General features: G+C 38.3%; 1 protein-coding gene across 1 annotated transcript in view; it reads right to left on the reverse strand.

Annotated features, from left to right (window-relative positions):
• Positions 1-27,236, reverse strand: part of WDFY3 (WD repeat and FYVE domain containing 3) — a 288,940-nt gene that overhangs the window by 4,363 nt on the left and 257,341 nt on the right. The window contains exons 51-64 of the mRNA XM_090266254.1: positions 24,806-24,860; positions 24,441-24,560; positions 22,652-22,769; positions 21,627-21,733; positions 19,370-19,523; positions 14,419-14,510; positions 13,989-14,201; positions 11,321-11,468; positions 10,071-10,225; positions 9,000-9,158; positions 6,897-7,076; positions 3,972-4,154; positions 2,763-2,859; positions 242-565 (exon numbers count right to left, since the gene is read on the reverse strand). Of these exons, the coding sequence (XP_090122380.1) occupies positions 242-565; positions 2,763-2,859; positions 3,972-4,154; positions 6,897-7,076; positions 9,000-9,158; positions 10,071-10,225; positions 11,321-11,468; positions 13,989-14,201; positions 14,419-14,510; positions 19,370-19,523; positions 21,627-21,733; positions 22,652-22,769; positions 24,441-24,560; positions 24,806-24,860 (2,105 nt within the window). The remainder of the gene's footprint in view (positions 1-241; positions 566-2,762; positions 2,860-3,971; positions 4,155-6,896; positions 7,077-8,999; positions 9,159-10,070; positions 10,226-11,320; positions 11,469-13,988; positions 14,202-14,418; positions 14,511-19,369; positions 19,524-21,626; positions 21,734-22,651; positions 22,770-24,440; positions 24,561-24,805; positions 24,861-27,236) is intronic.

The raw sequence follows: 27,236 nt of genomic DNA on the forward strand, positions 1-27,236 counted from the left end.
GCTTTCATGATTTGTAAATGACTGAAGTTATGAGTTTGTGAGGCATCTCTCTTTAAAAAATGCCAAACATATTGCAAACACTATTGTGGGTCAGAATCTCTGAATCCACTTCAGATACAAAATTTCAGTGGCCTTCTCTGTGGGTGGTCCAGGGCTCAGGGGCAGGGCTCAGGGAGAGCTCATCCACTAGCCCTCATGCCACCCACAAGGAGCCCGCAACAGAAACCAGACTTCAAGTTACCAGGCTTCAATCTGCTGTAATTCCGCACTTCAATGGGATTGGGGTGAGGGTGGTTAAGGGAACCCTGCAAATGGGCTCTGGTCTGTCGCTCTGAATAGTTCACAAATATGAAGCCATCTTTCTCATCTAGGCTGAGCTGGTCAGACCAGCGCCTGGAGTCATCGGAGCCACTGTCGTTACACCAGGTGGCTGCTGCTCGGCAGGAGGCTGCCCGAGGCCTGTGGCTGGTGCTGCTGGGCTGGCTGGGCGTGTCCTTGGGATCCTGGCTGCTGCTTGGCTCATCTGCTTCTGAATCGCTGCTGTCCTCATCCTGGGCTTCCTGTCCTGGGTCATGCATTGGGAGAATTAGAAAACACACATACAATACAGTTAGACCTAACTTTGTCCCACTGGTATTTTTCCTCTATCAGATAAGACACAATAGACAAATTAGCATTTTAAGATAATAAATAAAAATTGCCAGGATTTTCAACTAGATTACATATAGAAAGAAAAAAAAAAAACAAAACAGTTGAATTTCTGAGTTTATAAAATTCTTTGGCCAAAACATTCATGCTTTCCCAATCTGGTCACAACCTTTGCCAATTTCTCACTAGCTGCCTCACACTTACTACCACCGTTCAGCAAGGCACTGCCAACTTTCCCCCACGCAGCCTGGTTCCTTCTTATGGAAAATTCTGCACATGCCATTGGTTCTACCTAGAGCCATCTTCCTAATCTCTGTGTGTTCCCATGTTATGTACCTTAAAGGCACAGCTTAACTACTACTTTCTCTAAAATTTTACCAGTTCCTGCAGCAGAAAGTAACTGTCTCTCTTGTGGACTCCTTTAACAGTAGTACGACTTTCGTGTATTTGTAATTATTACCCCCAACTATTACTTTTGGATAGTCTTTCCACAAGACAGAGTTCAGCTTGAAAGAAGGGGTCCCAAACACAGTGCTTTCCATATAGTAGTCAATGATGAAATAGATGAATGAATTACTGATGAAAGCTTTAATTTAGGATTTTTGCCTTTTTTTCTTCTTTCCATTGTGACTTTGCATTTTTCTGAACTCAACCCCTACTCCCTTACAATAAAGTCTACTTGAGGGAAAAATTATAAAAAATAAACACATAATTGGGAAAAAGGAGAGAGTAAGAACAAGGGTGCAAGCATACATATATTTTTTCAGCAAGACACACTTCATTTGCCTCCGTCTACTCACTAACACTAGTAGTCTAATTGGCTAGTTTGCGTGGATTATAAGCTTGAAGGCCTTCAAACAAGCAATCTTGGAAATAGTTCTGATTTCCAGGGAACCACTGGCTTGTTTTCCCTTTCACGCAGGCAACTTCTACACTGTCCAAGGTCAACCCTTCCTGTGGGCTACCCTCCCCTGCCTACCACTTCTGCCAAACCCTGTCTACAACATGAATACACAAGGAGAAAGAAGACCTACGAATGTCTCTTCTCCCTCAATCTGATCCCTTCTTCGATCCACTTATTCAACTCATCTTTCACTGTTATTTACTGAAAATCTTTGTTAAAGGCAGGGAAAGTGACCCACTTCTCACTGGAATTAATCCAATGCCTGACACACAACTGAATTGTTATGTCTCCAAACACCCAGATGGCCTTTTAGGTGGAGCTGCAGTTGACTATGTAGAAATTTACATGCATTAAAAGTAATACAAGCATTAAAATTCTCTGTCCATCGGATCATTTCTGTTTTATGGCAAACAAAGTAAAAACTACTTTCTGCTTACAAAAAGAAGTGATTTGTGCCTTTCCCTTTAATAAGCCTTTTCCCTTAGTAACTCCCTCATATGGTCAAACTCACATGGAATTCCCAATGTACAAAAATTAACTACAGAGAAACAATCAAAAGGTCAAACTTAAAACCCTTTCTGGGAAGACTCTTGCAGAAATTGTTCTAAATCAAATGGGAGTAAGTTCTCCGTACGTTTGCCTGGTTTTATGGCCAATTATTCTGTATAGAAATCAGCTATCCCTATAGCTCATTTTAAAGTGCTTCACAGATAACACATACCAGGCTTCAGTTAAAATGAATGCCCTTCTTGAGCAGGCCCAGGGTGGGGACACTGGTCCATCTCTGTGAAGAGTTTACAAACACAAGGTCACCCTGTCGTCCACACTGAGCCTGCCAGGTGATGGGCGGAAAAGATGTGGGACTGAGGTGCAGGCTGTCTGAGCTGCCCAATACTGTACCCTCCAGATATTGCTTTGTATTTTAGAACTGCAAGTCCATGCCTTTGATACTCAAAGAAGCTAGTAACCGTGTTTACAATGGGATGTGGAAGCCACTCCAAGAGGTTCACCACACTGAGTGTAGCCCAGTGAGTCAGAGAAAGCTCTGCATGCCCACCCAGCTACTTCGCACAACAGGTGGCTAGCAAGCTTCCGGCAGCAATGCCCAACCAGCCTCAGGGTCTTGTTTATATTGTTTGATGTAAGTTTATACATAATGACTTTTAAAACATGAAAACTGTCATATAACATTTTAGAAAGTATTAAATACCTATTTGTGCTTCAGGACAGTCTTCCTGCATTTCTAGGGCTTCAACAGGTTCAGGAGCTGGTGTTTCAGGAACTTGCAAAAATTCCATTCTCCAAAACTGAATTTAAACAATTTACATGTTACCGGATGACGATGAGTTCTTGGGGTTCAACAGGTAACTTAATTTCTGTTATTGTATATAATTAAATTTCCCTGTATCTTGAAACATGCGACCAGGGACTGACTACACATAACAGTGCTTGCAAACTGTGTTCTAGGAGATGCCAAAGGGTGTTTCATAATGGAGGGAAAAGGAGTGTAGTTAAGAAAGTTTGAAAAACATGGTTTAACCAAGTACACTCTTTTATTTCCTACCAAAACGTCTGAGAGCATTGTGCACACCAGTATATGGTCAGGATCTCCAATAAGGCATTCAGGAAACGGGACTCGCAACCGTATGTGGCAACAGAGCTTTTCACAAGGCCTCGGAGATGAAGTAACTGCCCTCTGGAGAGCAGACGCTGGGGTGTGCCTGTTGTCCAAGGTGCAATGGGTGGTACAGGTGTGGCTGGTGACAGCCACATTGTCGTTTGGCATGTGACTGTGACTAATAGGCAGCAAGTGGCTGCTCTGTGCTTTCACAGGGTGCAATTCCAGAAAGAAGCACAGAGAAAAATCTCAGAGAAAATCCCCCAAATATTGGAGCAGACTACAAAGGTAAACTCCGTCGATTCCGTTTTCTGTAGAGGCCCCACAGAGAAAGCTAAGACAAGGGTAAACTACCTAGGATTCAGGGGATCACTGAGGACTGCAGACAGGGAATGAAATAACTTCAGGCCTCAGATGTTTTCTAGCTGTTTGATTCTAGGTAGAAAAGACAGTTCTCGTTTCCCCTAAGAAATCATTTGATAAGCCAAGAGCTGATACTTGCACAATTTATAATTTTAGCAATCCCAAGGTGACATGGAAATCATGTTTAAGCAACTTGCTTGTGTCAAACTGCCAGGCGCTTAGTAGCACAACAGAGCTACTTGATAAGAAACAAAGAGGCCAAGTCACTGATGTGTTCCACATCTGAGAACACAGTGGCCAAGGTTTGTCTGAATCCGAGGGAGAGTTTGACGAATATGCCAAACTGTTCAGGCATCCTTCAATGGTGGGTAGCTTCACATGCTTCAGGTAAACTAGGGCAGCGGATATTCTAGTATGTTTTTCTTAGAGCTGACTTACCCGAACCACACCGTCTGAGTGTCCTGTCACTATGACGTTCTGTGTGTCCCACTCGTTCATCTCCGACACGCAGCAGCAGACAATTTGCTGGCTCCTGCCTGTGAATGTGTTCACACTCACGATAGGGTTCCCATTGATGCTCCACACATGGATATATGTGCCAGCACAAGACACAATGTCGCCCTGGGAAGGTACAGAAAAACTACTCACTCACTGCGTACTACATCCCAGTTTCAGAAGCAAATTGAATCCTTGGCCTGGCTCTTGAGAAGAGGGACTAGGCAATTTCTGAGGAAGCCTGGAATTCAGTCCTTGCTGACTTACAAAAATAGCCTGAACAGAGGCCTCTTTAAGAATTCAAGGTTGAGAGGATGCCACAGCCAAGGAGATCTCAAATGGAGCCAAAGGCAGGACCTGTATGCTGTTTATGCCCCCGCATCATCTGAGGAGTGTTTTATTTCACGTCCAAGCTGTCTGAGGAGGTGGTGAACTACTCTTCTTCCTCCTCTGATTTACAAAATCTATTTATACCTTTCATCTAGAGAGAACCCACCTCCACTTAATTTTACAAAATGAGGTCAGTCACAAAAACCGTAGGTTCGAAGGGAAATTCTTCAGTTCAACTGACTCTCTTCAATAAAGGAAAAGATGAAATCTTGGTAACATTGTAATATCCTATTTTAAAATTTGTACTCATGGAAGGGTGGGAGAATGAGAAGAAAAAAAAGATGAAAACTGTTATATAAGTCACTTGAGAAACAGAATAAACCCTAAGACTCCCAGGTTTTCATGAGTTCCAAGAACAGAAAAGAATAGGGTTTCCCCTCAAATTCTACCAGGCTGGGCTCCGCCCAACCTGGTGAGAATACAATCCACTACTGTTAGGGGAATTAAGATGCTTCCTGAAGCATCTACTGTGTCAGTTACTAGTTACCGTGGTGGACTTGAGATATTCCACTTTAAATTTGTGAGGTCAGCTCGTGCAGGCCCTACTTTGGAGAGGATGAAAGTGAAGTATAAAAAGCTTAAGTAACTTGCTTAGTATCACAGAGTGAAGACTTGAACCCAGTTCTTTCTGGCCCCGAAGCTTATACACCATACCATAGTGCCTCTGTTATCCCTAAGACAGCCTGCCTACCATGATGCTAGCTACTGAATTTAGAATCCCTCTTGCCCTTCTTCTTTTTGCCCTTCTTCTTTCTGCTCTTCTTCTACCAAGAATGGCAAGAGCCAAACCAAAACCCAAACAAAAATAATGCTTAGCAAAGCATTGATGTGTCTACCTCTATATTGGTCACTGAATCACCTCTGACAATGAGTATTAGCTGCTGAGCTTTAATTAACGGCCTCAGTCTCTGCAAGAGAGGAGAGCCAGCCTGTCCATCTTGCACTGAGCAAGACTTTCTTTAATGCCTCCGGGGAGCCTCAATTAGAGTGCATTAGAGAAAATCCTGTGGTTGTGAGGGCTGGACAGTAAGAGGAGGAATTGAAGGGGAGCAGCAAGGTACCTTAGGCCCAAAATGTAGACTGAAGTAAAGCAGACTTAATATTGGCTGCAAAAATACAATATGAATAGAAATCTTCTCATGAGTTTTTTTCACCCCTTATTAAGAGATTACAAAAAGAATCTTACAAGAAAAAAAAAAAAATCAAACACTTTCCACAGCATTTGCAGCAACTATTGCAATCCAATGGGTGTAGACTGGCTCAAATAACAACTAACTATAAATAAAATCTCAGTATTTAAGTTAAGAACAATCCCAAAACAAGGTGCTAGAAATAGTGCAATCAAGTGTTCGACTCCGAGCAACACTGTGGATTAGAGTGGTTCTGTTGCACTGACATGTTAGAAAGGTTCTCAGGCCCAGACATTTGCATGACTAGCCCTAGATGCTATTCTAAAAATATCTTAAACCTTTCAAACATACCAAGAAGCAAATTTGACTCTTTACCCTGCATAAACCCCATTCACTGCCAACTCTGATTACACTTACTGTAATCAGACAATCTAAGCTCCATTCACTAGAACTGAATTTGTATCTTTTCCCTTTTTCTTTGAATGACTATGAGGTATTTGATTGAAGGCATCATACTTAGGATCCTCTGGGAGTAACAAAAGATGTAGCATCCTCAAGAGGGATGTCTGTATGGGTGATGGTACAACATGGCTAGAACTACCTTGTGTCATGCAGGATGATCCTGGGGAGGGGCTAAGGGCAGGGGTGAGAATGGGTAGGTACAGCTAAGAAGTGATGAGGCTAGGGGAGCTCTGGTTGGTTTGTAAGATTGATGTGCATCATCATCCACATATGGATGTGATAGATATGGATGTGATAACTTGTCACTTGGACACGGAGACCTCAGCTTTTGTAAACCTACCCCTAGCTTCCCTGCTTAACAACCCACCTTAATAACAATGAGAATCCTCCCTTTGCCCCTTCTCAGGTGGGCCTGGTCTGCATGGGAGGACTCTTAGGCCAGTTCATTTATCTTATCCTGACTCATTTGTCTGTATATAAAATATTAATTTTGGACAAGTGATAATACCCTTTGATAAACTTGAAATGTTTTAAAAAGTTTTGTAACAATTTTTCTCTTGTTTGGGCATAAACAAATAAATATATAAATTTAATAATTTCATAAAAATTTCAACACAATTTTAACATTCTGAGCAAATCATACAAATTCCTTGTTTTTTAAAATGCCTATTCTAGAATGTTTTGTTTTGAACCAAATCTTGCTCTTTTAACATATGGGTCAGTGAGTGAATTTTAAGACAAAACGCTGAGTTACAGACTTTAATATCCATCTGTTTTTGCAAACACATAAATCAAGGAGTTCTTATCAACTAGTCATTTTTTACTTATGTTGGCTATACCTTCTTGTTTTCCTAAACATAAACCAAGAGGACAATTTACTACTTACTGTTAATTCATTGATACAAAGAGCAGAAACTGGAGCTCGATGGCCTCGGAGCTGGGTTAGAAATGACAGTTTGTTGAGATCCCAAATGATGCAGGTTCGGTCACGGGACCCACTGACGATGATGTGATACGCTAATGACGCTGTGGCACAGGTGACTGTATCAGTGTGGCCAAGCAAGGCCTACAAAACAGAACAGAGAACCTAGGCTGATTACAGGGACAGAACTCCTGAAGGAACAGCAGATGATCCTGGATACGCAAGGAACTGACAGGCCCATGTGCTGGGTGTGCATGCCTTGGGCAGCAGTGTGGGAAGTCCTCATTCTGCTCTTGCCGACTATGCCTGCCTCACCGCCAGGCAGAAGGGCATAGCCAAGAGGACTCTGGAGGCTCCATTCTCCATTTTTTATTACTTCTTTCCTGAACTTGGGCCATATTGTAGAAGGAAGCGAGAAGAGCAACTGCAACCCAACATGGGTTTTTTCCCACCATATCTATGTGAAGATGTATCGATTATGGCCTCTAAAATACAGAATTTATATTCTGAATCTATTCTTTTATGCCATCAATTGTTGTTAAGTGCACTGTAAGGAACTTAAAAAAAAAATGTACAAACTGTGAAAACTGCATGGTTGTGGTACATGGTCCTGGGGAGATAAAGGGAAATATGGTTCTTATGTGTCTGCTGACCTCATGTCAATTGAACTGGAGACATCAGGACATTTGTGCCCAAGAGGGATTCTTTCTTCAAACTAGAATATTTTTCTTTTGCAAGAGTATGAAGAGACACAGGGCCCATGGAAATGGCAATGTGGAAAAATAAGTATTTGAAGGAAATACTATTAGGAGTTCCTAACATCTGAAGTTACTATTTAAATAATGAATTGGTTTAAAATTTTGGTCATACAGACATCCTTATTGTATGCTTTGTTAACTCCAGATGGCTGTGTTTAATAAGTGCTTTCTACACTTATTCTACACTAACTTCAAAGCCTATTTTCTAAATTGAAAAAATTGTAAGCAGGAGTTTGGATCAGTATACTACACTGTCGACCTTATATTTACCTGCTCATGTCAAGACCGTATCTCTTTACATGGCTTATCTTTAGACCTGTCAACCACAAAATTCCTGGCCTATAGATATGGTTGTTGGTGTATTCATTAAGCACTAGGGGTTCAATTCTTTTCACAGATATTTTGTTTGAGTTGGGCTTTAAAATAAGCTTTGGAGTTACACAGAACTGAATTTACATCCTGGCTTTACAACTAAGTGTGACTTGGCCATGTATCTTAACCTCTGTAAGCTGTGGTTTTTTTCAAGAGCAGTTAGAGCTAATAGCTATCTTGTAGAATTGTGAGGATTGAAATATTACATTTTCTATACATTCAGGACAGTTCCCTAAATACAGCAGGTGCTCAATAAATGGAATATATTTTTTACACCAATTTTCAAATTTATATAATAAAAAATACTTATATGTATACTCCACTAAAAACACTATATGATAAATTCATTCACAAATCAAATACTAACAGATGATTGCTTAATCATAAAAGGATTCTTCCTTTAAGTAAAAATTTACAATACAGTCAGTATGTAACTGATGAAAAGTATTTGTTAACAACATCATTAATGGTTCTAAATATATACACACGTTAGTTATATCTTTAGGGATATGATAAATGAGGAAAGAGAAAGACAAAAGAATAAAAGATTTAATGGTCCAGCTGAATGAAGATCTTCCCGAAAGGAAATTAATATGAATCAATAGTATTAGTACAATCTCGTTTGTAAAAACTCAATTTAGATATAACTATAGAGAAACATTTACATTACTTAAATATACTTAAACACATATAGTCCAAAATATATTTCCCAAAGAAAGCTTGCTTCAGATTTTTTAAGAAAGACTAACTAGCTTAAGTCATTTTTAGAAATCGTATCTTCTGATTTCATTTCCTTCACTTTTGAGACCCCTTTAGCAAAAGAACCCATTTTTTTGGTTTTGCCCATTATGTATCAAGCATCTTGAATTTAAGGAGGTTTTTTCCTTTCCTAGAGTGTAGGCAGTGGAGATGGAGTATCTTTCACATATTTTGTTACCTGTTTGAGAGTGAGGGTCTTAGCCTTTTCCTTCGAGGTGCCCATCTCCCACACACACACGACTGTGCTCGTTCCACCTGTGATGACCAGCTTGGGGTTTGGGCAGATTGCACAGAGAATCTGGCCCCACTCAGACAAACATTCATAAACAGTCACTGCCTATAAAATAAAACAGTTGTGAGACACATGCTATCAAGGACTAAAATGTCTGAAACACAATGAGCATACTGAGTGAAGGACATAGATCTCTATGCAGGTACAAATGACTGAGTACATCCTGGGCTGGTTTCAGTTGAGCAACTTTTCCACTAAAGCTCTACTCTGAACTACCCTCTACAGCCTCTTAACTATGGTTGTTGCTAAAAAACTTAGTGGAGGTCTCTGGTTTCTCTAGTCCAGAAAAATGATGTTCAGACTGTGTGAGGCTCTGTTAATAAGGTGCAGTGGGATAATTTGGTGAAAGGATGTGTTTGTTGTAGCCAGTTAAAATATAAACGGAAAGCATGAGTGATGCTGACAAGAACGTTAACTAATAAGCATGTTAACTAAATGTGTTACAGTGCAACATACAGACTTGCACAGATTGTATCCATCTTGCATTCAGGAGGGAACTGTCCGAGGGCAAACACAGGGCACTGAAGGATCACCACACACTGCCTCTCCCAAGAGATACTTATAAGACTCAAAACAGTGGCTCCTGATTCTTGGCGGATGGGGTGACAGGTCTTCTGCCAGCCATTTAAGAGTCCTAAAATAATAAATGGGCCAGGTGGTGACTCACCAAAAGGGGGCTCTTCTGAATGGAAGAAATGCTGATTACCTGGCTGGCTAGGATCTCTTGGAGGAATTCTCCGAGTGGGGTGGAACTGCTAGCCCCTAGAATACGACTTCCCAAAAAGGCTTGTTTTGTAAGAAATGTGACGTGTCCATTAGCTTCTTTATCCTCCCTTCCTCTGAGCCTTGAAGAAACAGCTGACAAACCCTTGGCCTGGGCTTTCCCTACCCCCATTAAGCAGGATGTCCAGCCATGTAAGAGTGAGATGAAATGAGTGAGAAAGAAACAACGCAAACCTTGTCTGATTCATAGGTGCCCAGCCTGCAGCTGAGGTCTGCGTAGCCCCAGGCGAAAGTTTTGTTCCAGGTTGGTGGGATAAGCACCTTATTCTGATCTACTGCAAGAATGCCTTTATCTGTGCACACTATTTGTCCCACAGGTTCTTTGAGTTCTATACAAAACAAATCATCACATTACAATAGGAACAGGGAAAATGAACTTCATAATTCCATAGAGGATGGTAAAGTAACCTCACATAGTCACATAAATCAAGCATACTGACATTCAAATTAAGACAATAAATATGACCTTAGAGGGAGAGCTTGGCTTTTCAGTTTCCCACAGCCCTGCTGGTGGATGCTGACCATGACCGGTGTTTCTTCACGCTTCCCTCAAGTCTCCGCTGTCTATGAGTACTCTGGTTTGGCTCCTAGCAATCAGTCCTGCTTTCCTGATCTCTGGGGCTGCACAGAGTAACCTGGGATGCTCCCCAGCATGCCACACAGAGACTTTCTACCAATCTAGTCCTTCAGTACCTCTTATACAACCAATCCGTAGACTTTCGGGAGAAAGGCTATGATGTCATCTGAGAGGCCCAGATTCCCTCCTGTGCCCCAGATCTCTGCCAACTGAGCCAGTGCCCTGGCACCTCTGCTTGGCAGGGACTGCAGCCGGCACAGGATGAAGTTTGTAATGAGGCAAATGGCCTAGAGCTGGCGGCCAATCCAATTCACCAGACTCTGAAGCTCCAATATTTGGATTTCTTTAGATGGCAACTTCAAGACTTTGCAAAAAACATTAAAAAAAAAAAAAAATTCTAAGGGGGGAAAAAAATCTACTTGAAAAAGTACTTTTAGATATTTCATAAATGCTTTTAATTATCATGTTAAAAATGCAGTCTTCTTATCACTATTTCTAAATTGGCAGAATGTGTATAAATGAAGGTGCTGGAAGTTTTTCTACATACATAATATAAAAGTTGAGCTACAAGATCTGGTATTTTATAGTTTTTGCTATCTTAGCAGGGAAGAAAACGTTTTGGTTCTTTTTGGTGAAAAACCCAACAGTCCAAAAAATAAAAAAAAGAAAAAGAAAACAGAAAAGTAAAAGGAGAAAATCTAATGAGTTCATGATTTAACATAAAAAATACAGCACTTATTATTACAAATTACACAAATGTCAAAACTCAAAGTTATTATTGCTCACCTAGAATTAATAAATAATTCCATAGAATCATGAATCAGATGTTTATTCCCCATCACCTTACCTTTTACAGGTGTCAGAGAAGGCCGCAAGTTGTCTAGGTGATGGAAAAAAATCTTGTCACTTATAGATCCTGGTGGGACAGAGATTCCTGCATTGTCTCCATTGAGTCGGCTCCTCACTCGCTTGGGTGGATGAGGTTTCTTAAATAACTGATATGAGAAAGGATGCCATATTTTATAATGAAAACTAACATTTATAAGTCCCATTATATGCCAGGTATTGCGTTGTTTTACTTATGCATCATAATGACGAGTAGGTACAGTACTTCTGAGGGAAGGAATCCAAAGAGGCTGCCCGAGATCTCACACCTTTGTAAGCAGGGACAGAGCTGTGACACTACAGCCTGAGATATCATCATGCTACATTGATTTCATAACAACTTTTACAATTGACTCAAACTATAGTCACTTGATGATTATTTTCCAATGATATTTAAAAATTAACCATGCTGTGCCACTGAGGGCAAGCAGATATTCTATTTAGTTGGGCTTTTTTTCTGGCTTCAACACTGCCTTTCTCTGTGTCACAACATTTTGGTCTCTTTTAGGTGTTACTAATTTGCTGTAAGTGTGAACATTGTTGCCTTTTTACTTGCCATGCTGTAAAGAAAAAAATAGAAGAAAATCGTTGGCATCTCTGTTCAGTATTTCTATAGGATTAAAAAGTATTAATGTACATTTAAGATTACTATTTTTCAACTATTGTTTATCTTCAAAATAGGTATTTAGTTATTTCTGTCAAAAAACTGATATTGAGGAAGATTTGGGAAAACCTTAGAAGACATGAAGTTTAAGATGAATATAATACCATCACGCTTTATGAATTTGACATTCTGAATTTCTAGGAGAAAAAATTATATGTATGAAGAAAGATATATATTTTAGGATCTCAAACTCTTACACATATTGTTCTTATTTTATCTACATACAGGGGTATGATATCAGAGTTCTGTTATTTTCTATAAAAGTTAATAATGACACAAGCCTCTGAAGTTGTATAAAAAGACCCCCATACTTTAAAGCATGTTGATGCATGAACACTTACTGAAGAACATCTGCGTGAGGACCTAAGGGCAGAGCCAGGCTGGGGTATAGAGAGAAGTGTGGCTATGGTGGCCCTGAGGCTTACATTTTTCTAGGGTTGCTATACTTGGCAGTTCTCTATATTAGTCACTGGAATGTTCTAGAAATGTATTATCCAGACCCTTATCTTTCAGACTGCTTGCCTCTTATACTCAAAAGTGGAACAAAAATCCTGCAACAGTATATGTATCTTGATTTTTTTTTTTCAGAATATTTTTTCCCAGAGGGTATGAAACAGTTTCTGTGCTGGTAACCCTCAGAATAAAGGAAAGGTTTAACTAAGATCCTTCAGCTGTGATTAGTGTTTATCAATGGCATTGCACTTTAAGAGTACACTTGGTTCCTTCACTGGAGGGGAAGTGGTCCAGATTGCACTGTGAAAGGTATAGTTGCAGGCTGTCCTGCTGTCCCTCACAGCTTTTCCTTGAACAAAGACCAGCCATTGTTCTGTGTGTTCCCAATTGTCAACCCTGGAAAACTCTAAGTTGGTTAAGCTACAAAAGGGAGTCCAGGAGAGAGAACTGACACAGGGACAGAGAGCGGCAGTTAGGGCCAAAGTGCAGAGGCCGGGCACTTGAGGAAAGTGGGTGATGTGAGGGCCCAGAGAAGCCTTCTCCACAGTGTTTGCTCAGGGTGCATCCCTCCCACAGGCGTGCCCTGCGACTGGATAAAGAAGGGAGGGGTCTCTTAGTGGAGGCTGGCTCATTACTGAAGGTGGTTAGAGCAGCTGATGCAGGGCTGGTCCCAGGCACTGCCATGGCCAGTTGTCTCACATTGTAGCACTTATCAAACCTCTTTAATTCAAACCACCACTATCTCTGTGTGTGTGTGTGTGTGTGTGTGTGTGTGTGTGTGTGTGTGTGTGTGTGTGTGTGTGTGTGTGTGTGTGTGTGTGTCTGAGAGAGAGAGAGAGAGAGAGAGAGAGATAATGGACATGCACATGCCTTAGCCAGAAAGATCCTTAAAGTCTAGATATGACTATGTCATTTCTCTGTTTAAACTGAGCACGGTATTACTGGCTTCAGGACGGAACCCCATCTCTGTTCATACTATGACCCCCAGGTCCCACCTGCTTTCCTGACTGTGCTTGCAACCTCCTGCCAGGTTTTATGCAGGTGCAGGAGAGCATGCCCTGCACTAATCTGCAAGGGAAAATTCTCTTTGAAAAACAATATTTCTATTTATTTGTATGTTAAAAGGAGGAGAAAGCAATACCCTTGGAATCTACTGGTGATATTTACAGTCCTTTACTGAAAACTTAGTCTAAACTTAAGTATTCCCTGGCTGGTGTGGCGTGGTGGATTGAGCACCAGCCTGCGAATCAAAGGGTCACTGGTTCGATTCCCAGTCAGGGCACATGCCTGGGTTGTGGGCCAGGTCCCCAGTTGGGGGCGTGCAAGAGGCAACCACACATTGATGTTTCTCTCCCTCTCTTTCTCCCTTCCCTTCTCTTCTCTCTAAAAATAAATAAATAAAATATTTAAAAAATTAACTGAGGTATTATATCATTGGTCATTCATCATCTAAAGAAATATTATAAAGCTTAGAAAATGAAATAGAGAACAGTGATGATAAGAACATCCATACCTGTTTAGGGATCTGACCGAAGTTATTAATGAACCCTATGGTGGCTGTCTCCTTTAGTGGGTCATTTATATTGTAGATATCCACTTGACCCTCATAAAACAGATGATGGAAGACATTTACAGCTTCTACTGCAGCAGGGCCTTGCTGTTTATAGCCAAAGATTAAGTCAATCCATTCATGCAGATGGGCACTCACATAATCACATTCCAAAGCCTATAATTTCAAAACAAAGGTTCAGTCACTGCCTAACATTTATTAATTGCTCGGAAAGTAAAAGAATTAGCCAATGGTCAACAGGAAAAAATAACTAAAAATTATAAAAATAATATTAATAACTTGACCAAATGGGTGACATATTGCTTAATGTCCTCTGGGTTATAGTCAATGACCCAATGAAATCCAGGTCAACTGCAAAGTGTACTCCCGTTACCTCTCGGTGGACTCTGATGAATTCTCGTGGGTCCCCCTTTGCCCAGGGTGGAAGGATAACATTGCCAAGCTTGGTGCCATTTTGTTTGCAGCCTGTGCAGTTGGATACATTAAAAAAAAAAAAGAAAAAAAAAAGGAAAAAGAAAAAATGTGATAACTAATAACTTCATATTAAGTAACAGAGAAATAGTGCGTTTGGATGCATTGTCAGATTATGAAATCTTACCACAAGAAAGGACTGTCAGATCATCTACTCTGGCATTTCCCTGAGACTGCTCCTTAGTGCACTCCCTCAGAGAGATTTATTAAATGTTAGCAAAACAGAGGGGTGCTCATGGTCAAATGACTTAAGGAAATGATGAGTTATGCAAAGTTGAATATGTTTCTTTTCTGCAAGACTCCTCAGAGATACTGCTAGGAGGTACATGAGACACAACATGTCTGAAATTTAATTGACCACAGGAGTCTTCAATGAAACATTTTATGGGGCTACTGTTTTGAATTTGGAAAAACCCCTCAAATTCAATCCCCTTAGAATGGATGGCTCATTTGGAAGACCATGAGCATTTCTCTAAACTCTTCCTTTTTTAGGCTTTTCCAGAATGCTTACTATTTGGTGAGTTATCAGCAGTTAACTAGTACTAAATTTCTGTCTTAACGTTTTGACACAATTTTGTCATTTACATTGAGGAGGTTATTGAAGGAGTACCTAACCCCTCAGTAACTTTCAGTTTGCTTTCTTTGCATAAGAAGAAATGAAAGTACCAATGTCTCTTTGAGATATTTGGAATACATGTGGTTTCTCATATTTCTGATTCTTAAATTCTTCAGAGAGCTCTGTAGAATTGATACATATTTTGCTGTAAAGATTCTTATTAAAGAAATAAAATCTAAAACATAACCTTTTTGCTGTTAGTGTATCATTTAACAGAAAAAACATTTGGAAAGACTATGGAGCTACCTGGCAGAAACAAAAACATCAAGTTGTAATAACGCACATCAAGTGGCATTAATTCAACATATTTTGTTATTTTAATGTATTGTTAAAATAATGCATTTTGTTATCTTAAGTCATAGCCAGATTATCTTTAAGATACTAAAGAAACAATTTGCTATGAATTCTATCCACAATAAAACACATTAAATGGGACTGGCAACTAAGGAAACATGTTCTTTTTCTTCCTTTTAAAAATAACACCAAAAAGTTAACTTTAGCTTACAGTTACATATCAGAAGATCATTGTAAAAAATGACTCTAAATGATAATGTTGCCTCACTAGCTTAACAGCAGTAGGTTAGATAAATAGTCGTATTAGAAATTTTCATAGAGAAGTGCAATTGTTCAAATTTTGGAACACAAAGGCAGTTCTAAGTAAGGGCCAATAAAAATATTTCCCTTAGAAACAATCCTGTTTTCATCATTGTTATCTGATGGCTTATTTACAATGTAATATTAAGTGAGAGATACAAAAATCAGTTTATTGTTTAAAGGAATGTCTTGACTTGGTTGGAAAAATTACCACATGACTTAAGAAAAACAAATAAAACAATCAAGTTATTATAACCACTCCCCCCTTCACACCCTCACTCCAGTCCCCTTGAAATGTCCTCCAGGACTAATTTTTTGATAATGAGAAGCAGGTAGTAATTTCCAAGGCTATTTCAGATATAATCTACTTTTCAAAATTTTGCTCATAATCCCTAAATAATTATGTGATATAATTGTATTTAATCAGCACTATCTGCAGTTTTAAAATGTCACTTCAAGGGAACATGGTCTGTAGGAAACTCTTGGTCTATCTAATTCTGCCACTCAGCAGCTCCCCTCCATGTATATCCACAGGTGTGAGGACAAGAAGACCAGGGATGAATGTTATTCATTCCAGAAGTAGGGGGAAAAAAACCAAGTATTTTTTCTTTTAAACCATTTACTATCTTTTCTGTGGGAAGAGGCAGTGTTCTATTTATTGATGTGAAATTCACATAACATAAATTAACTATTTTAAAGTGCACAGCTCAGTGGCATTTAGTACATTGACAATGTTGTGTAACCATAACCTCTCTAATCCCAAAACATTTTATCACCCCCAAAAGATTACCGCTTGTAATTACTGCTTGTAACATAAGCAGTTGTTCCCTATTCCTCTAACCCCCCATCCCTGGAAACTACCTTTCTAGATATTCCATATAAGTGGACTCATACATTATGTGAACTTCTGTGTCTGGCTCCTTTCATTTAGCATGTTTTGAGGTTCATTCATGTTGCAGCATTTATCAGTACTTCATACTTTATTGCTGAATAATAGTCCATTATATGTATGTTCCACAATTTGTTTATTCATTGATAAACATGTGGGTTGTTTGTACCATTTGGTTATTGTAGACAGTGCACCTTTGAACATGTGGGTACATGTACTTGATTCTCTGCTTCAATTCTTTTAGAAATATACGTAGGAGAGGAATTGCTGGGTCATATGATAATTCCATGTTAAACTTTTAGAGGAACCACCAAACTGCTTCCCACACAGGCGGAACTATTTTTTATATTCCCATCAGCAATGCACAAGGGTTCTAACTGCTCCACATTTTTGCCAGCCCTTGGTATTTTCTGTTAGTGTGCATATTTTTTCATTATTAGCCATACTTATATGTAAAGTGGCACTTCATTGTGGTTTTGATTTGCATTTCCCTAATGACTATTGATATTGAACACCTTTCATGTGCTTATTGAGCATTTCACAATTTTTTTTTGGAGAAATGTCTTTTCAGGGCCTTTGCTCATTTTTAAATTGGGTTATCTTTTTGTTGTTGAGTGGTAAGAGTTCTTCATTTTCCGGACACTAGGCCTTTTAAAAATATACCATTTGCAAACATTTTCTCCCATTATAAAGATTTTCTTTTCAGTTTCTGCATAATGTCTTTGAATGAAGATATACATTTTAATCGATTTCAACTTATTTATTTTTTGGTTGTTGTTGTAGCTTATACTTTTGCTATCCTATCTAAGAATCCACTGCCAAACACGAGGTCATGAAGATTTAAACCTATGTTTTCCTCCTAAGAGTTTTATGGCTTCAGCTCTTATATGCAAATAATGTTTTATAAAGTCTGTGATTTCATGGGAGGAAGATGATTTGTTATTAAAGTGAGCATAACAGATACATGCCCCTTCTTATATTACTTATTTAAATGTGGAGCATTTGGTTGGGTTCGTAAGTAGTTTGGCTAAAACATTTTTGCTACATATGTTATTATAACGAATCCAGTGTTTCTGAAAGACTGAGGGTATCTCTTTCTTTCTGTACCTTTCCATACTTGTCTTTTTGAAAGTGGTGTCCCTAGTGAAGAGAGTACATTCTCCAGGGGAGAACTGTAAGTGAACATAATACAATACTAATGTGTAGCCACATTCAACTGCTGTGTACACATTCACTGTTTTTCCTTGTTCATCATCTATTTTTACTCTTTCCAGAAGCCATCGATCCCTCCAACTCTAAGCCCTAGAGCTTGGTGTTTAACTACTCAAAGGTAAGCTCCGGGCCTAAAGAGGTAATAATACTCAATTCCAAGACTTCTGTTGGGGCTGAGAGAATCTTACTCTTTCCCACTGGACCTGCAGCTATAATTTCACAAGTTTAGGACTGCTGATGGATAACTGAATAAAAACTATTTAAAAAATTTTAAAAGTTGTTCTATTACAGTGATCCGATTCTTTCCCCATTGCTCTCTATTGCCCTCCCCCTTCCAGAGTCAATCCCCAACCTGTTGTCCATGTATTTAAAAAAAAATGTTAAAAAGGGAAATCATTCAAATGAGTAGATATGAATAGTTCCCAGAATTTTCCATTAATGAAACATCTTGAGGTAGTATTATAAAGATTTTAAGTTGAACTCTTAAGTACAATATAAAGTATGAGGTATGAAAAATATGAAACAGAACACTATCTGGCAGGAAAATCCTATAGTGGAAACAATGAAATTTTGAAAGGCTTTAAAAGAAATAACCAGAAACATAAATAAGCAAACCATGTTCCAAAAAATTGTAATCGAAGTCAACTTCCTGTAACTGCTGGATAACATACGGGGAACAGAGTAATTATCAAATTTCTCTCCTTTTTACAAATGGTGATTTGGCCCTGTTTTTGTAGAAAATAGTACTCTAACAGGATTTTTTAAAAAAGGAATTTACTTAAAGTTATTCTGACATTTTAATTTTGATTAATATTTTTAAAAAGTCCTTACTCGAGGACATTTTTTTCACCGCTTTTAGAGAGAGAAGGGAGAGAGAGAGAGAAACATTGATGTGAAACAGAAACATCAATTGGTTGCTTCCTGCACATGTCTGAACCGGGGATTGAACCCACAACCAAGGTATGTGTCCTGACTGGGAATCAAACCCCCAATCTTTCAGTTATGGCATGATGCTCCATCCAACTGTGCCATACTGGCCAGGGCTGAAATTCTAATTTTAGAACATATTAGCATGTAAGCTGAGAATGTCTCAATCAATACATAAGATTAAAGCAAGACATAAAAATTTGGATACACCACTTTTGACTATGAATGGGTTTCAACTGTAATAATTTTCAACTAAATTTTACCTCACATTTTTTAAAACTCACATAACAATATTCTGAGCAGTAGATGCAATCTGTGTCAATTTACAAATGTTTCCCAGACTCTATTTTTGAAACAGCTATTTTTCTATTTTTTTAAAGTTGGATTTAAACCCAATAAAGTTTTTCCTTTAAATTTATATTTTTGTCACTGCGGTGTAAAGCGGCTATTTAAAAAAATATTTAATTGCAGACACCCAGTTATAGTAACTAGCAGCAGATGGAAGCACAAAGACCTCTCTTGTCAGTGTATATTGCAGACAATTTTCAGAAAAGTGACTTATTTCTACCAGTCTCTTCCTAGACAATGTTTCTAACATGCCATAGCTCTACGTACCCAGATCAAAGTTGTTGGAATTCAACAGAAACTCTGGTAAGTAAAAAAATTCTGGGATCAGTTCTTTTACGTCTGCCATGTTGTGCTTTGATGCTGAATACCAGGCCTCCCGTACACTGTGGAACATCCGGTCAGCCAGGTCAAAGTGGCCTCCCTGTGGGCAGAATGAGAAGGCACCTTTCTGTTAGAGAACCATTCCCACCTCACAGCTTCTGTCAAGCTCAAGGGCTTGCAAACCCTAAATAAATGTTTGGTGACATTTCCATTTCCCATCATCTTATGTCAAATATACAATATTTTAAATGATCACAGAAGAAAATTAATTTAATTCTCTTTGGGGTATTCCTTACAAAGGGTGCTCAATGTATTTGTTTTGTAATCAAAATAAAGCCCAAATGTAAAGACTTTAAAGTCATTTAAAAAAAATACTTTTTCAAGAGAAGCAGCACAGTAAGGAATACGAGTTCTTCCACATTTTGATGATGCTCTTAAAGATAGTAATGTAGTCATTTATAGTTGGAGATTTTCAAGTTATTATATATGGTTCACTGATTTAATAAATGGCACTGAAGTTCTCATACCAATGAGAATTAAATGGAGAACTAGAAAGGTGATAAAAAAGATACAGATTGATAAAACAAATTTAAAAAGAAATGGGATTTCTTTTGCTTACACAGCTTCACAGATACATTGCCCCCTTCCTCAATCAAACTCCTTATGCTGTGTTTTAGGAAAGCACAGAGTATTTGTCTCTATGATCCAGTTCACTATGGGAAAATGCCAAAGTTCACACAATGGCCATCAAGGTCTGCCACAATCTCACCTCTGTGAATTCCTCATACTTACTCTGCTCCAGACACATTGTTCCTCCAACATCTCAGGCATAAACCTGACTCAGGGCGCTCACACGGGCTGTTGCTTTTGCCTAGAACACACTTTCTCTACACATTGGCATGAGTAACTCCCTCACCTCCTTCCATTTCTTGTTCAGATGTCATCTTTTCAAGGAGACCTATTCTGACCACTCTTTAAAACTGCATCAGAACATCCCTCACTTCCCATTCCTATACTTACCATTCCCCATTCCCTGATCTATATTTTTCTGATAGCATTTAACACATTCTAAACCATTTGACAATATACTTATTTTGTTTCTGGCTCTCTCAATCAAAATAGTATATAAGCTACACAAGACAGGCTTTGTCTTTATTCACTAAAGTCTTCTAAGCACCTAGAATACTGTCTGTATAAATGAAAGGGAATGTGGAGAAAAACAATTATAATAAAGAAGACAGCAAATAAGCTAGACTATATTACTTTTTAAAAATGTTTACTGAATTCAACCAGTTAAGGCTGAATTCTGTATACGTGGCTAGAAAGCATATGAGGTTTGTCCAGAAGGTATCCAGCCATGTACTATGAAAAAGAGAGATTTATTGAAGAAGATACAAGATATAAGAAACATTGTACATAAGGCAACAACGCCGTAGTTCTCTTGAAAACAGGCATCTTGGGACCTCACACAGTTCTCCCAATTGCCATCAGCTGCCCCATCATCGACAGTCTGAAATCTCTTTCCTTTCAAAGATGATTTTAGTTTTGGGAAAAGCCAGAAGTTACAGGGCACCAAATCTGGGCTGTAGAGGGGCTGAATCACCTGAATGATTTGATGTTTCACCAGAAAAACTCTGCACAGACATGATGCATGAATAGGTACATTATCATGAAGCTGCCAGTCACCAGTTGTCCATAGCTGTGGCCTTCTGAATCATCTGAATAGTTTCCACAGAGGAATGTTCAAGCTTAATGCAAAATTTGATGCAGATTTGTTGTTCTACTCGCTCAGTCATTTTCAATGTCACAGCCACAGAGGACACATGCCACTCTATGGCATTTACTGCCCCTGCTGACTAGTACAGTGAAGTGGTCATTGTTCATGCATGTGCATTCCAGTCCACTCTCCTTGGCTGCCAGGTTACATCGATGTCATGCAAACCATTCTCATTATATTTACAGTAGCTGGACATTTTCCAGACAGACCTCATGTGCTACTTGCACCTCAGCACTTGTTTATTGTAAATGAATTCTAATTCATCAATTTGGCCCAGCAATATTTCACTTTAATTGTTTACTTTTGAGACTGAAACTTAACAGGACTTCTTGTAAAGGAGGATAACAATATATATTTTTTAAAGCAACAGTGCTAAATAGAAAGAAGGGTTGTATAAAATGAAAAATTCTACATTTGAAGTTCTACCTGTAGCCTTAAGAAGATCTGTGTGAAAGGCTCCATCCTCACTAGGTATGAAGCCACAATCATTGCAGATGAGTAGTGGGTCCCATAGTGGTAGGCTGGAGTTTCTCCTGCAAAAACAAAAAATTAAAGCATAACTGAAAACAAAGAGTAAATATAAAAAATAAAATTGGTATTAATATGCTTGAAAATGCTAACGTGTGGTAACTGCGACACTAAATAGTTAGCGCTGGCATCTATAGCATGAAAACTTGATGCTGACACTGCCACCCCTCACTTATATCGTTGGCAGTAATCAAAAGTTAAGTATAATTTGATGCCTTTCCCCCCAAACTTAGCCTATCTAGCAATTTGTTTTGAGGCTTTAATGTAAAAAGATAACTGTAAGAGCAAACCATCTCCACTGAAGCAGGGTATTCATTGACTTCAGGATACTGTTCACTAGGTTCTGGCTCTGCAATGATATATTTCTCTAAATTGTCTATAAATACTATGCAGTTTTTACCACTCTTCTTGGCAGAGGGGAATAAAAGAGTCCACATGGAAAATATTGTCAGGCTTAGGGTTTTTACCCCCATTTGTTGTTTTGCTTGTTTGTGAAGCACACATGACAAACATCAAACATAGTAAATACAAGTAAACAGTGTTTCAGAAAGTAGTCAATTTTTTAATGCAGAAGGGTTTCAAAACGAGAGTTAAATGAAAGTGTAGTTCCTGGCCTAAATATGATTCAAAATGAAGGTACATTATGATGGAAAATTTCTGCTCTATACACAGCACACATATTTAGTTTTCTGCCAGTACTTGACAGGCTATTTATAAAGAAATTCCTTCTAAGCATGGCCATCAGTTGTCAGGCAAAACCTGATTCTCTACTCTGACAGTTATATAGATATGTGCATATGTAACATATACAGATATAATGATATATAAGCAATTTGTGGAAAGATGCATGGATGTCAGACCACTAAATAATGGCTTACTTTTGAAATTAGGTACAAAGTCTAATGACAAGAGAAGTTACTTACCATTAGGATCTTCCCAGTCTTTATACCGCTTCTTATATTGAGCTAATCGTTCATCTGTCTGTGCTCCCATCGGCTTAGCCAGGTTTCTAAATGTCTTGGGATTAGTGAGATCTACCTCCTAAAATACAAAACAAAATACAATTCCACATTACTATACATCCCTTATTCTCACCATCATAGATACATTGGTGATAGCAGACAATGACTTATAAATGTGCTAGAATCCGTGGGGTCACATTGGCAGAACTGGACTCCAAAACAATGCTATATACCTATTGGTTAGTCACACTTTATAGAGAGGCACATAGCAGTTTGTGAACTGATTCAATCTGAAGACAACTGCTTTGGAAATTACATGTTCACAGAGGAAGGCACTCAGGATCCACATTTGGAGATGAGGAGTAGGAGGGAAAATCCTTCCTATTCTTGGCAAGGACATAGCAGGAGACTCTGGACACCAAAGCTCCAATTCATCTTTATCCTCTATCACCCACATAACTGGAGGATCAAATCTCCTTGCTGTTCTGTTCCCCTCCTCCCCTGTTTCACTCCAACTTCACTTTTGAGCATTTCCTTCTTAGAGGTGATTGGGAAGTAAAATAAAGTAGAGCACTCAGTAATCCGTTCACATCTAAAAGACAACATCAAACAAGATCAAGTGACTTTCCAACTGAGATGGAATCTTTCAGACTACCTACCACAGATTATTTTAAATGCTCGTCTCTAGTTGATGTAATTCATATATTTGAAAGGAAACACAAATTTACCTCCTGAAGGACTTAAAAGTAGAAATTTGAAATATGCACCTGTGGGATATTTATTTGTATTCTTTTTATAGGGCATAAGACTGACCAATTTTGCCAAACTTGTATTTTAAAAGCCTTGGGCAGGAGAAAACTGATCCACATTTATGAATATAAGTTAGTACACTTGTCCCCTCAAATTCTATATACAGAATATTTCATTAATTTTTCTTTTTCTTCTTTTTGGTTAAAGCAACGAACATTAAAGCATATATTAAGTACCAGGCATTATTCTAGATGCTGGGAATTAAAGAGACACATAGGAGAGTCTTTATACTCAAGGACCTCAGTTCACTAGGGTCAGACACAAATCATGATCATAACACGCTGTAAAACGAAGTACCATGATACATCGTCAAGGCAGTGTGTGAATAGAAGAAGAGGAGAGAGAAGACAGAAGGCTCCTCAGAGGTGATACTTATGTGTGTCTTGCAGGGTGAAATGGTGCTAGCCAGGTGAATCTGTAAGTAGCAGAGACGTGCATGAGCACTGGGGAAAATTCCATGCCAGGAGTGTAGTGCGTGCAGAGCTACTGAGGGAATACATAAGCGAGACTGACAGAGTAGCCCAGAACAGCAATCCTGGGAGTAAATAAAGTATAGATTCATAGGAGCTACTTTGTAAAGAGCACACTACTGAGGTTTTTAAATTCTCTTCAAATCGTGATGATGATTCACTGAACCATTTTAAACAGAGGGATGACTCAATTAGATTTGTGTTTCTGAAACTGCCTGCAGTGTAGAGAACAGAGAGACATCCACTAGTGGATACAAACTGATTAGCACTTAAGGAAACCAAACAGAAGTTATGAATTAATACCAAAGAAATCTGTAAATTATCCATATTCTGTATAAGTCCAAGCTAAAGGTTCCTCATGCTGCTGAGAACTTTAAAACTATAAAGTAAATAAAACATTGAAACCATTGTAGTATTTCTTACTTACTTTTCAAATGTGTTCTACTTACACAAAATGATTTGAGATTTACCTCTGAGTCGTAATCTGCCAGGATCCAAGGAAAAACAGGATATTGCATAAGATCATTATACGATCTGCCAGCCAAAGTGTTCAAGTGCATCAAATATTGGAAGTTACTGATTTCACCTCTCTTGGGAAAGACAAATAAAGGTTTATTTTAAAGTGATCAATTATCTCCACTATGTTCACTTTTAAAAATGTTATCTGCAAAATGAAGTAAAGGACAGTTTCTTTCTTATAGATTTCAGAACATCAAAACTTATCAAAAGAATGAAAACAATACTTATTTCCTATGGTACATATTTTATGGGTTATTAAAGTGCTTTTAACTATATAGTTTATACTATCCAACTACAAATTACATAGGAGGCTTACCTCCCATCTCTGAGTGACAGACTTCTCTCCAACCAAAGTGCTAAGCAACCCAGATCTGAAAACAAGAAATAATTAAATTGTAGGAGTAGCATTTTAAATCTAATTATCAAGTTGAAAATTTTAAGTCACCTGGTCCTGGAATTTTTCAAACTATGGAGGACCTGTTAGTAGGTCATAAAATCAGTTTAGTGGGTTGCAATCAGCATTTTGAAATATAAAATGACATGGAATAGAACTGAAGGAAACAGAACAGCGAAAGGCATCACAGACAGTATTTTCAGCACATTTTGTCTTTGTTTTTCTACTCAATTTGTGTGTCCTGGGATGCAACGTAGAATATATGAAGTCTGTCCAGAAAAAGTCCAGCCACTGTAAATACAATGAGAATGGTTTGTGCGACATCAGTGTAACCTGGCAGCCAAGAAGAGGGGACTGGAATGCACATACGTGAACAATGAGGACTTCACTATACTAGACGGTTGGGATGGTAGACACTGTTGAGTGAGCATGTGTACTGTGTGGCCATCACATTCGAAATAACTCCTAGAACAACGAATGTGCATCAAAGTCTGTGTTAAGCTTCAACTTTCCTCTGTGGAAGCTTTTCAGATGATTCAGAAGGCCGCAGCTATGGGCAGCTGATGATCGGCAGCTTCATCATGACAACGCACTCACTCTGCATCATGTCTTGTGCAGTTTTTTTGACAAAAGTTCAAATCACCTGGGTGACTCAGCCACACTGCAGCTCAGATTTGGCACCCTGCAACTTCTGACTTTTCCCAAAACTAAAATCACCTTTGAAAGGAAAGAGATTTCAGACTGTTGATGAGATTCAGGAAAACACGATGGGGCTGCTGATGGCGACTGGGAAAACTGTGTGAGGTCCCAAGGTGCCTACTTTGAAGGGGACTGAGGTGTCATTGTCCTATGTGCAATGTTTCTTGTATCTTGTATCTTCTTCAGTAAATGTCTCTGTTTTTCATAGTACATGGCTGGATACATTTCTGGACAGACCTTATATTTTTTACTGTGGGTTATGCCAAAAGAGTTTGAAAGACATCAATCTAGCCCAACCTTCTACCTTTTTCAATAATCACTATGTAAAAGTGTTTAAAGACATTAAGTTGTAATAATTGAAATTGTATTATTTTGTACATAGTTGGTACATAGCATATATTTCCTAACATAAATATTGATAAGTGAATGAGAATATGAATATTTTGAGAGAAAAGTCATCACTGTCTAGGTCACTTAATATTATGTATTTTTTTTTTTTGATAGCAGTCTTTTCTAGAATGCTATAAAACCCTTCTTTAGGCTTCACAGCTTTATAACATTGTTAGTTAATATTTTGAAGATTATAAAGTGATCACTGAACCAGTAGGCAAACACTTAACAATATAGTTTGTTGTCTGAAAGGAAATTAATAAACACAGCTCAATGGTACACATATCAATTTCAACTCCTAGACAAATTCTTCCCATTAGAAAAGTAAATGCAGAGGATATTCTCTGTCAAAAAGGAGCTATGATCACTCCTCAAGTTTATAAAAAAGGGAACAATTAGAAGGTTAAAGTTGGAAATGAATATCTGCTTCTTGCCTCTGAACTTTTAGAGATTCTTTAAGAACTGCCAATTCAGCACAAAAAATAGTAGGAACAATGAAAGAGCAAGGTAAAAGTACTAGCAATTTGATTACATATAGAAAAAAGACTCAATGTGCTCTAAAGGAGCCTTTCAGTTCCTGTATTTATATTAACAACACAAATGATTAGGAACAGAACATGTTTCTGAGGTTAACAAAAACATATATGCAGTATCTGTATTTGTTAAATCTCAGTTAAATGAAAATAAAAGCAGCAACCCAAACATAAATACACAAATTTAATATATTTAGATATACAAAGACAGGACTCAAATTTTATTTACAAATTACACAATCTCCAGTAAAGTTTTAAGTCACTTTCTTGCATGTTGTAATAATTCATTTGCAGCCCAAAAGCACTACTTCTCTTCTAGTGGATTATAAAGGACACAGTCCAGAATAACTGAGAATGGAGGTGGGTATATGAATTCTTAAAATGGCCATATCACCCAGAAGGACTTTCTAAGAGTAAAAGCAGATGAAAAGAGTAAAAGGAACCATTGATAGACTTGAACACATAAAAGCAGAAGTTTAAATTTAAATGTCAAAAAACAAAATTAAGAGGAAAATTAGGCATTTTGCAACAAATATGACAAGTATATGAGTAATACATTATTACAGAAAAATTACATACAAATTGATAATAACAACTCACAAGGAAAGGTTAACTAACTGCTGTGGTGGTCATTTCAAAATATGTGTAAAAATATCAAATCATTATATTGCATACCTGAAACTAATCAAATGTTGTATGTCAATTATATATCAATTAAAAGAAAAAGAATC

The sequence above is a fragment of the Furipterus horrens genome, unplaced genomic scaffold (assembly GCF_987537825.1).
Source record: "Furipterus horrens unplaced genomic scaffold, mFurHor1.1.pri manual_scaffold_2, whole genome shotgun sequence".
Lineage (NCBI taxonomy): Eukaryota > Metazoa > Chordata > Mammalia > Chiroptera > Furipteridae > Furipterus > Furipterus horrens.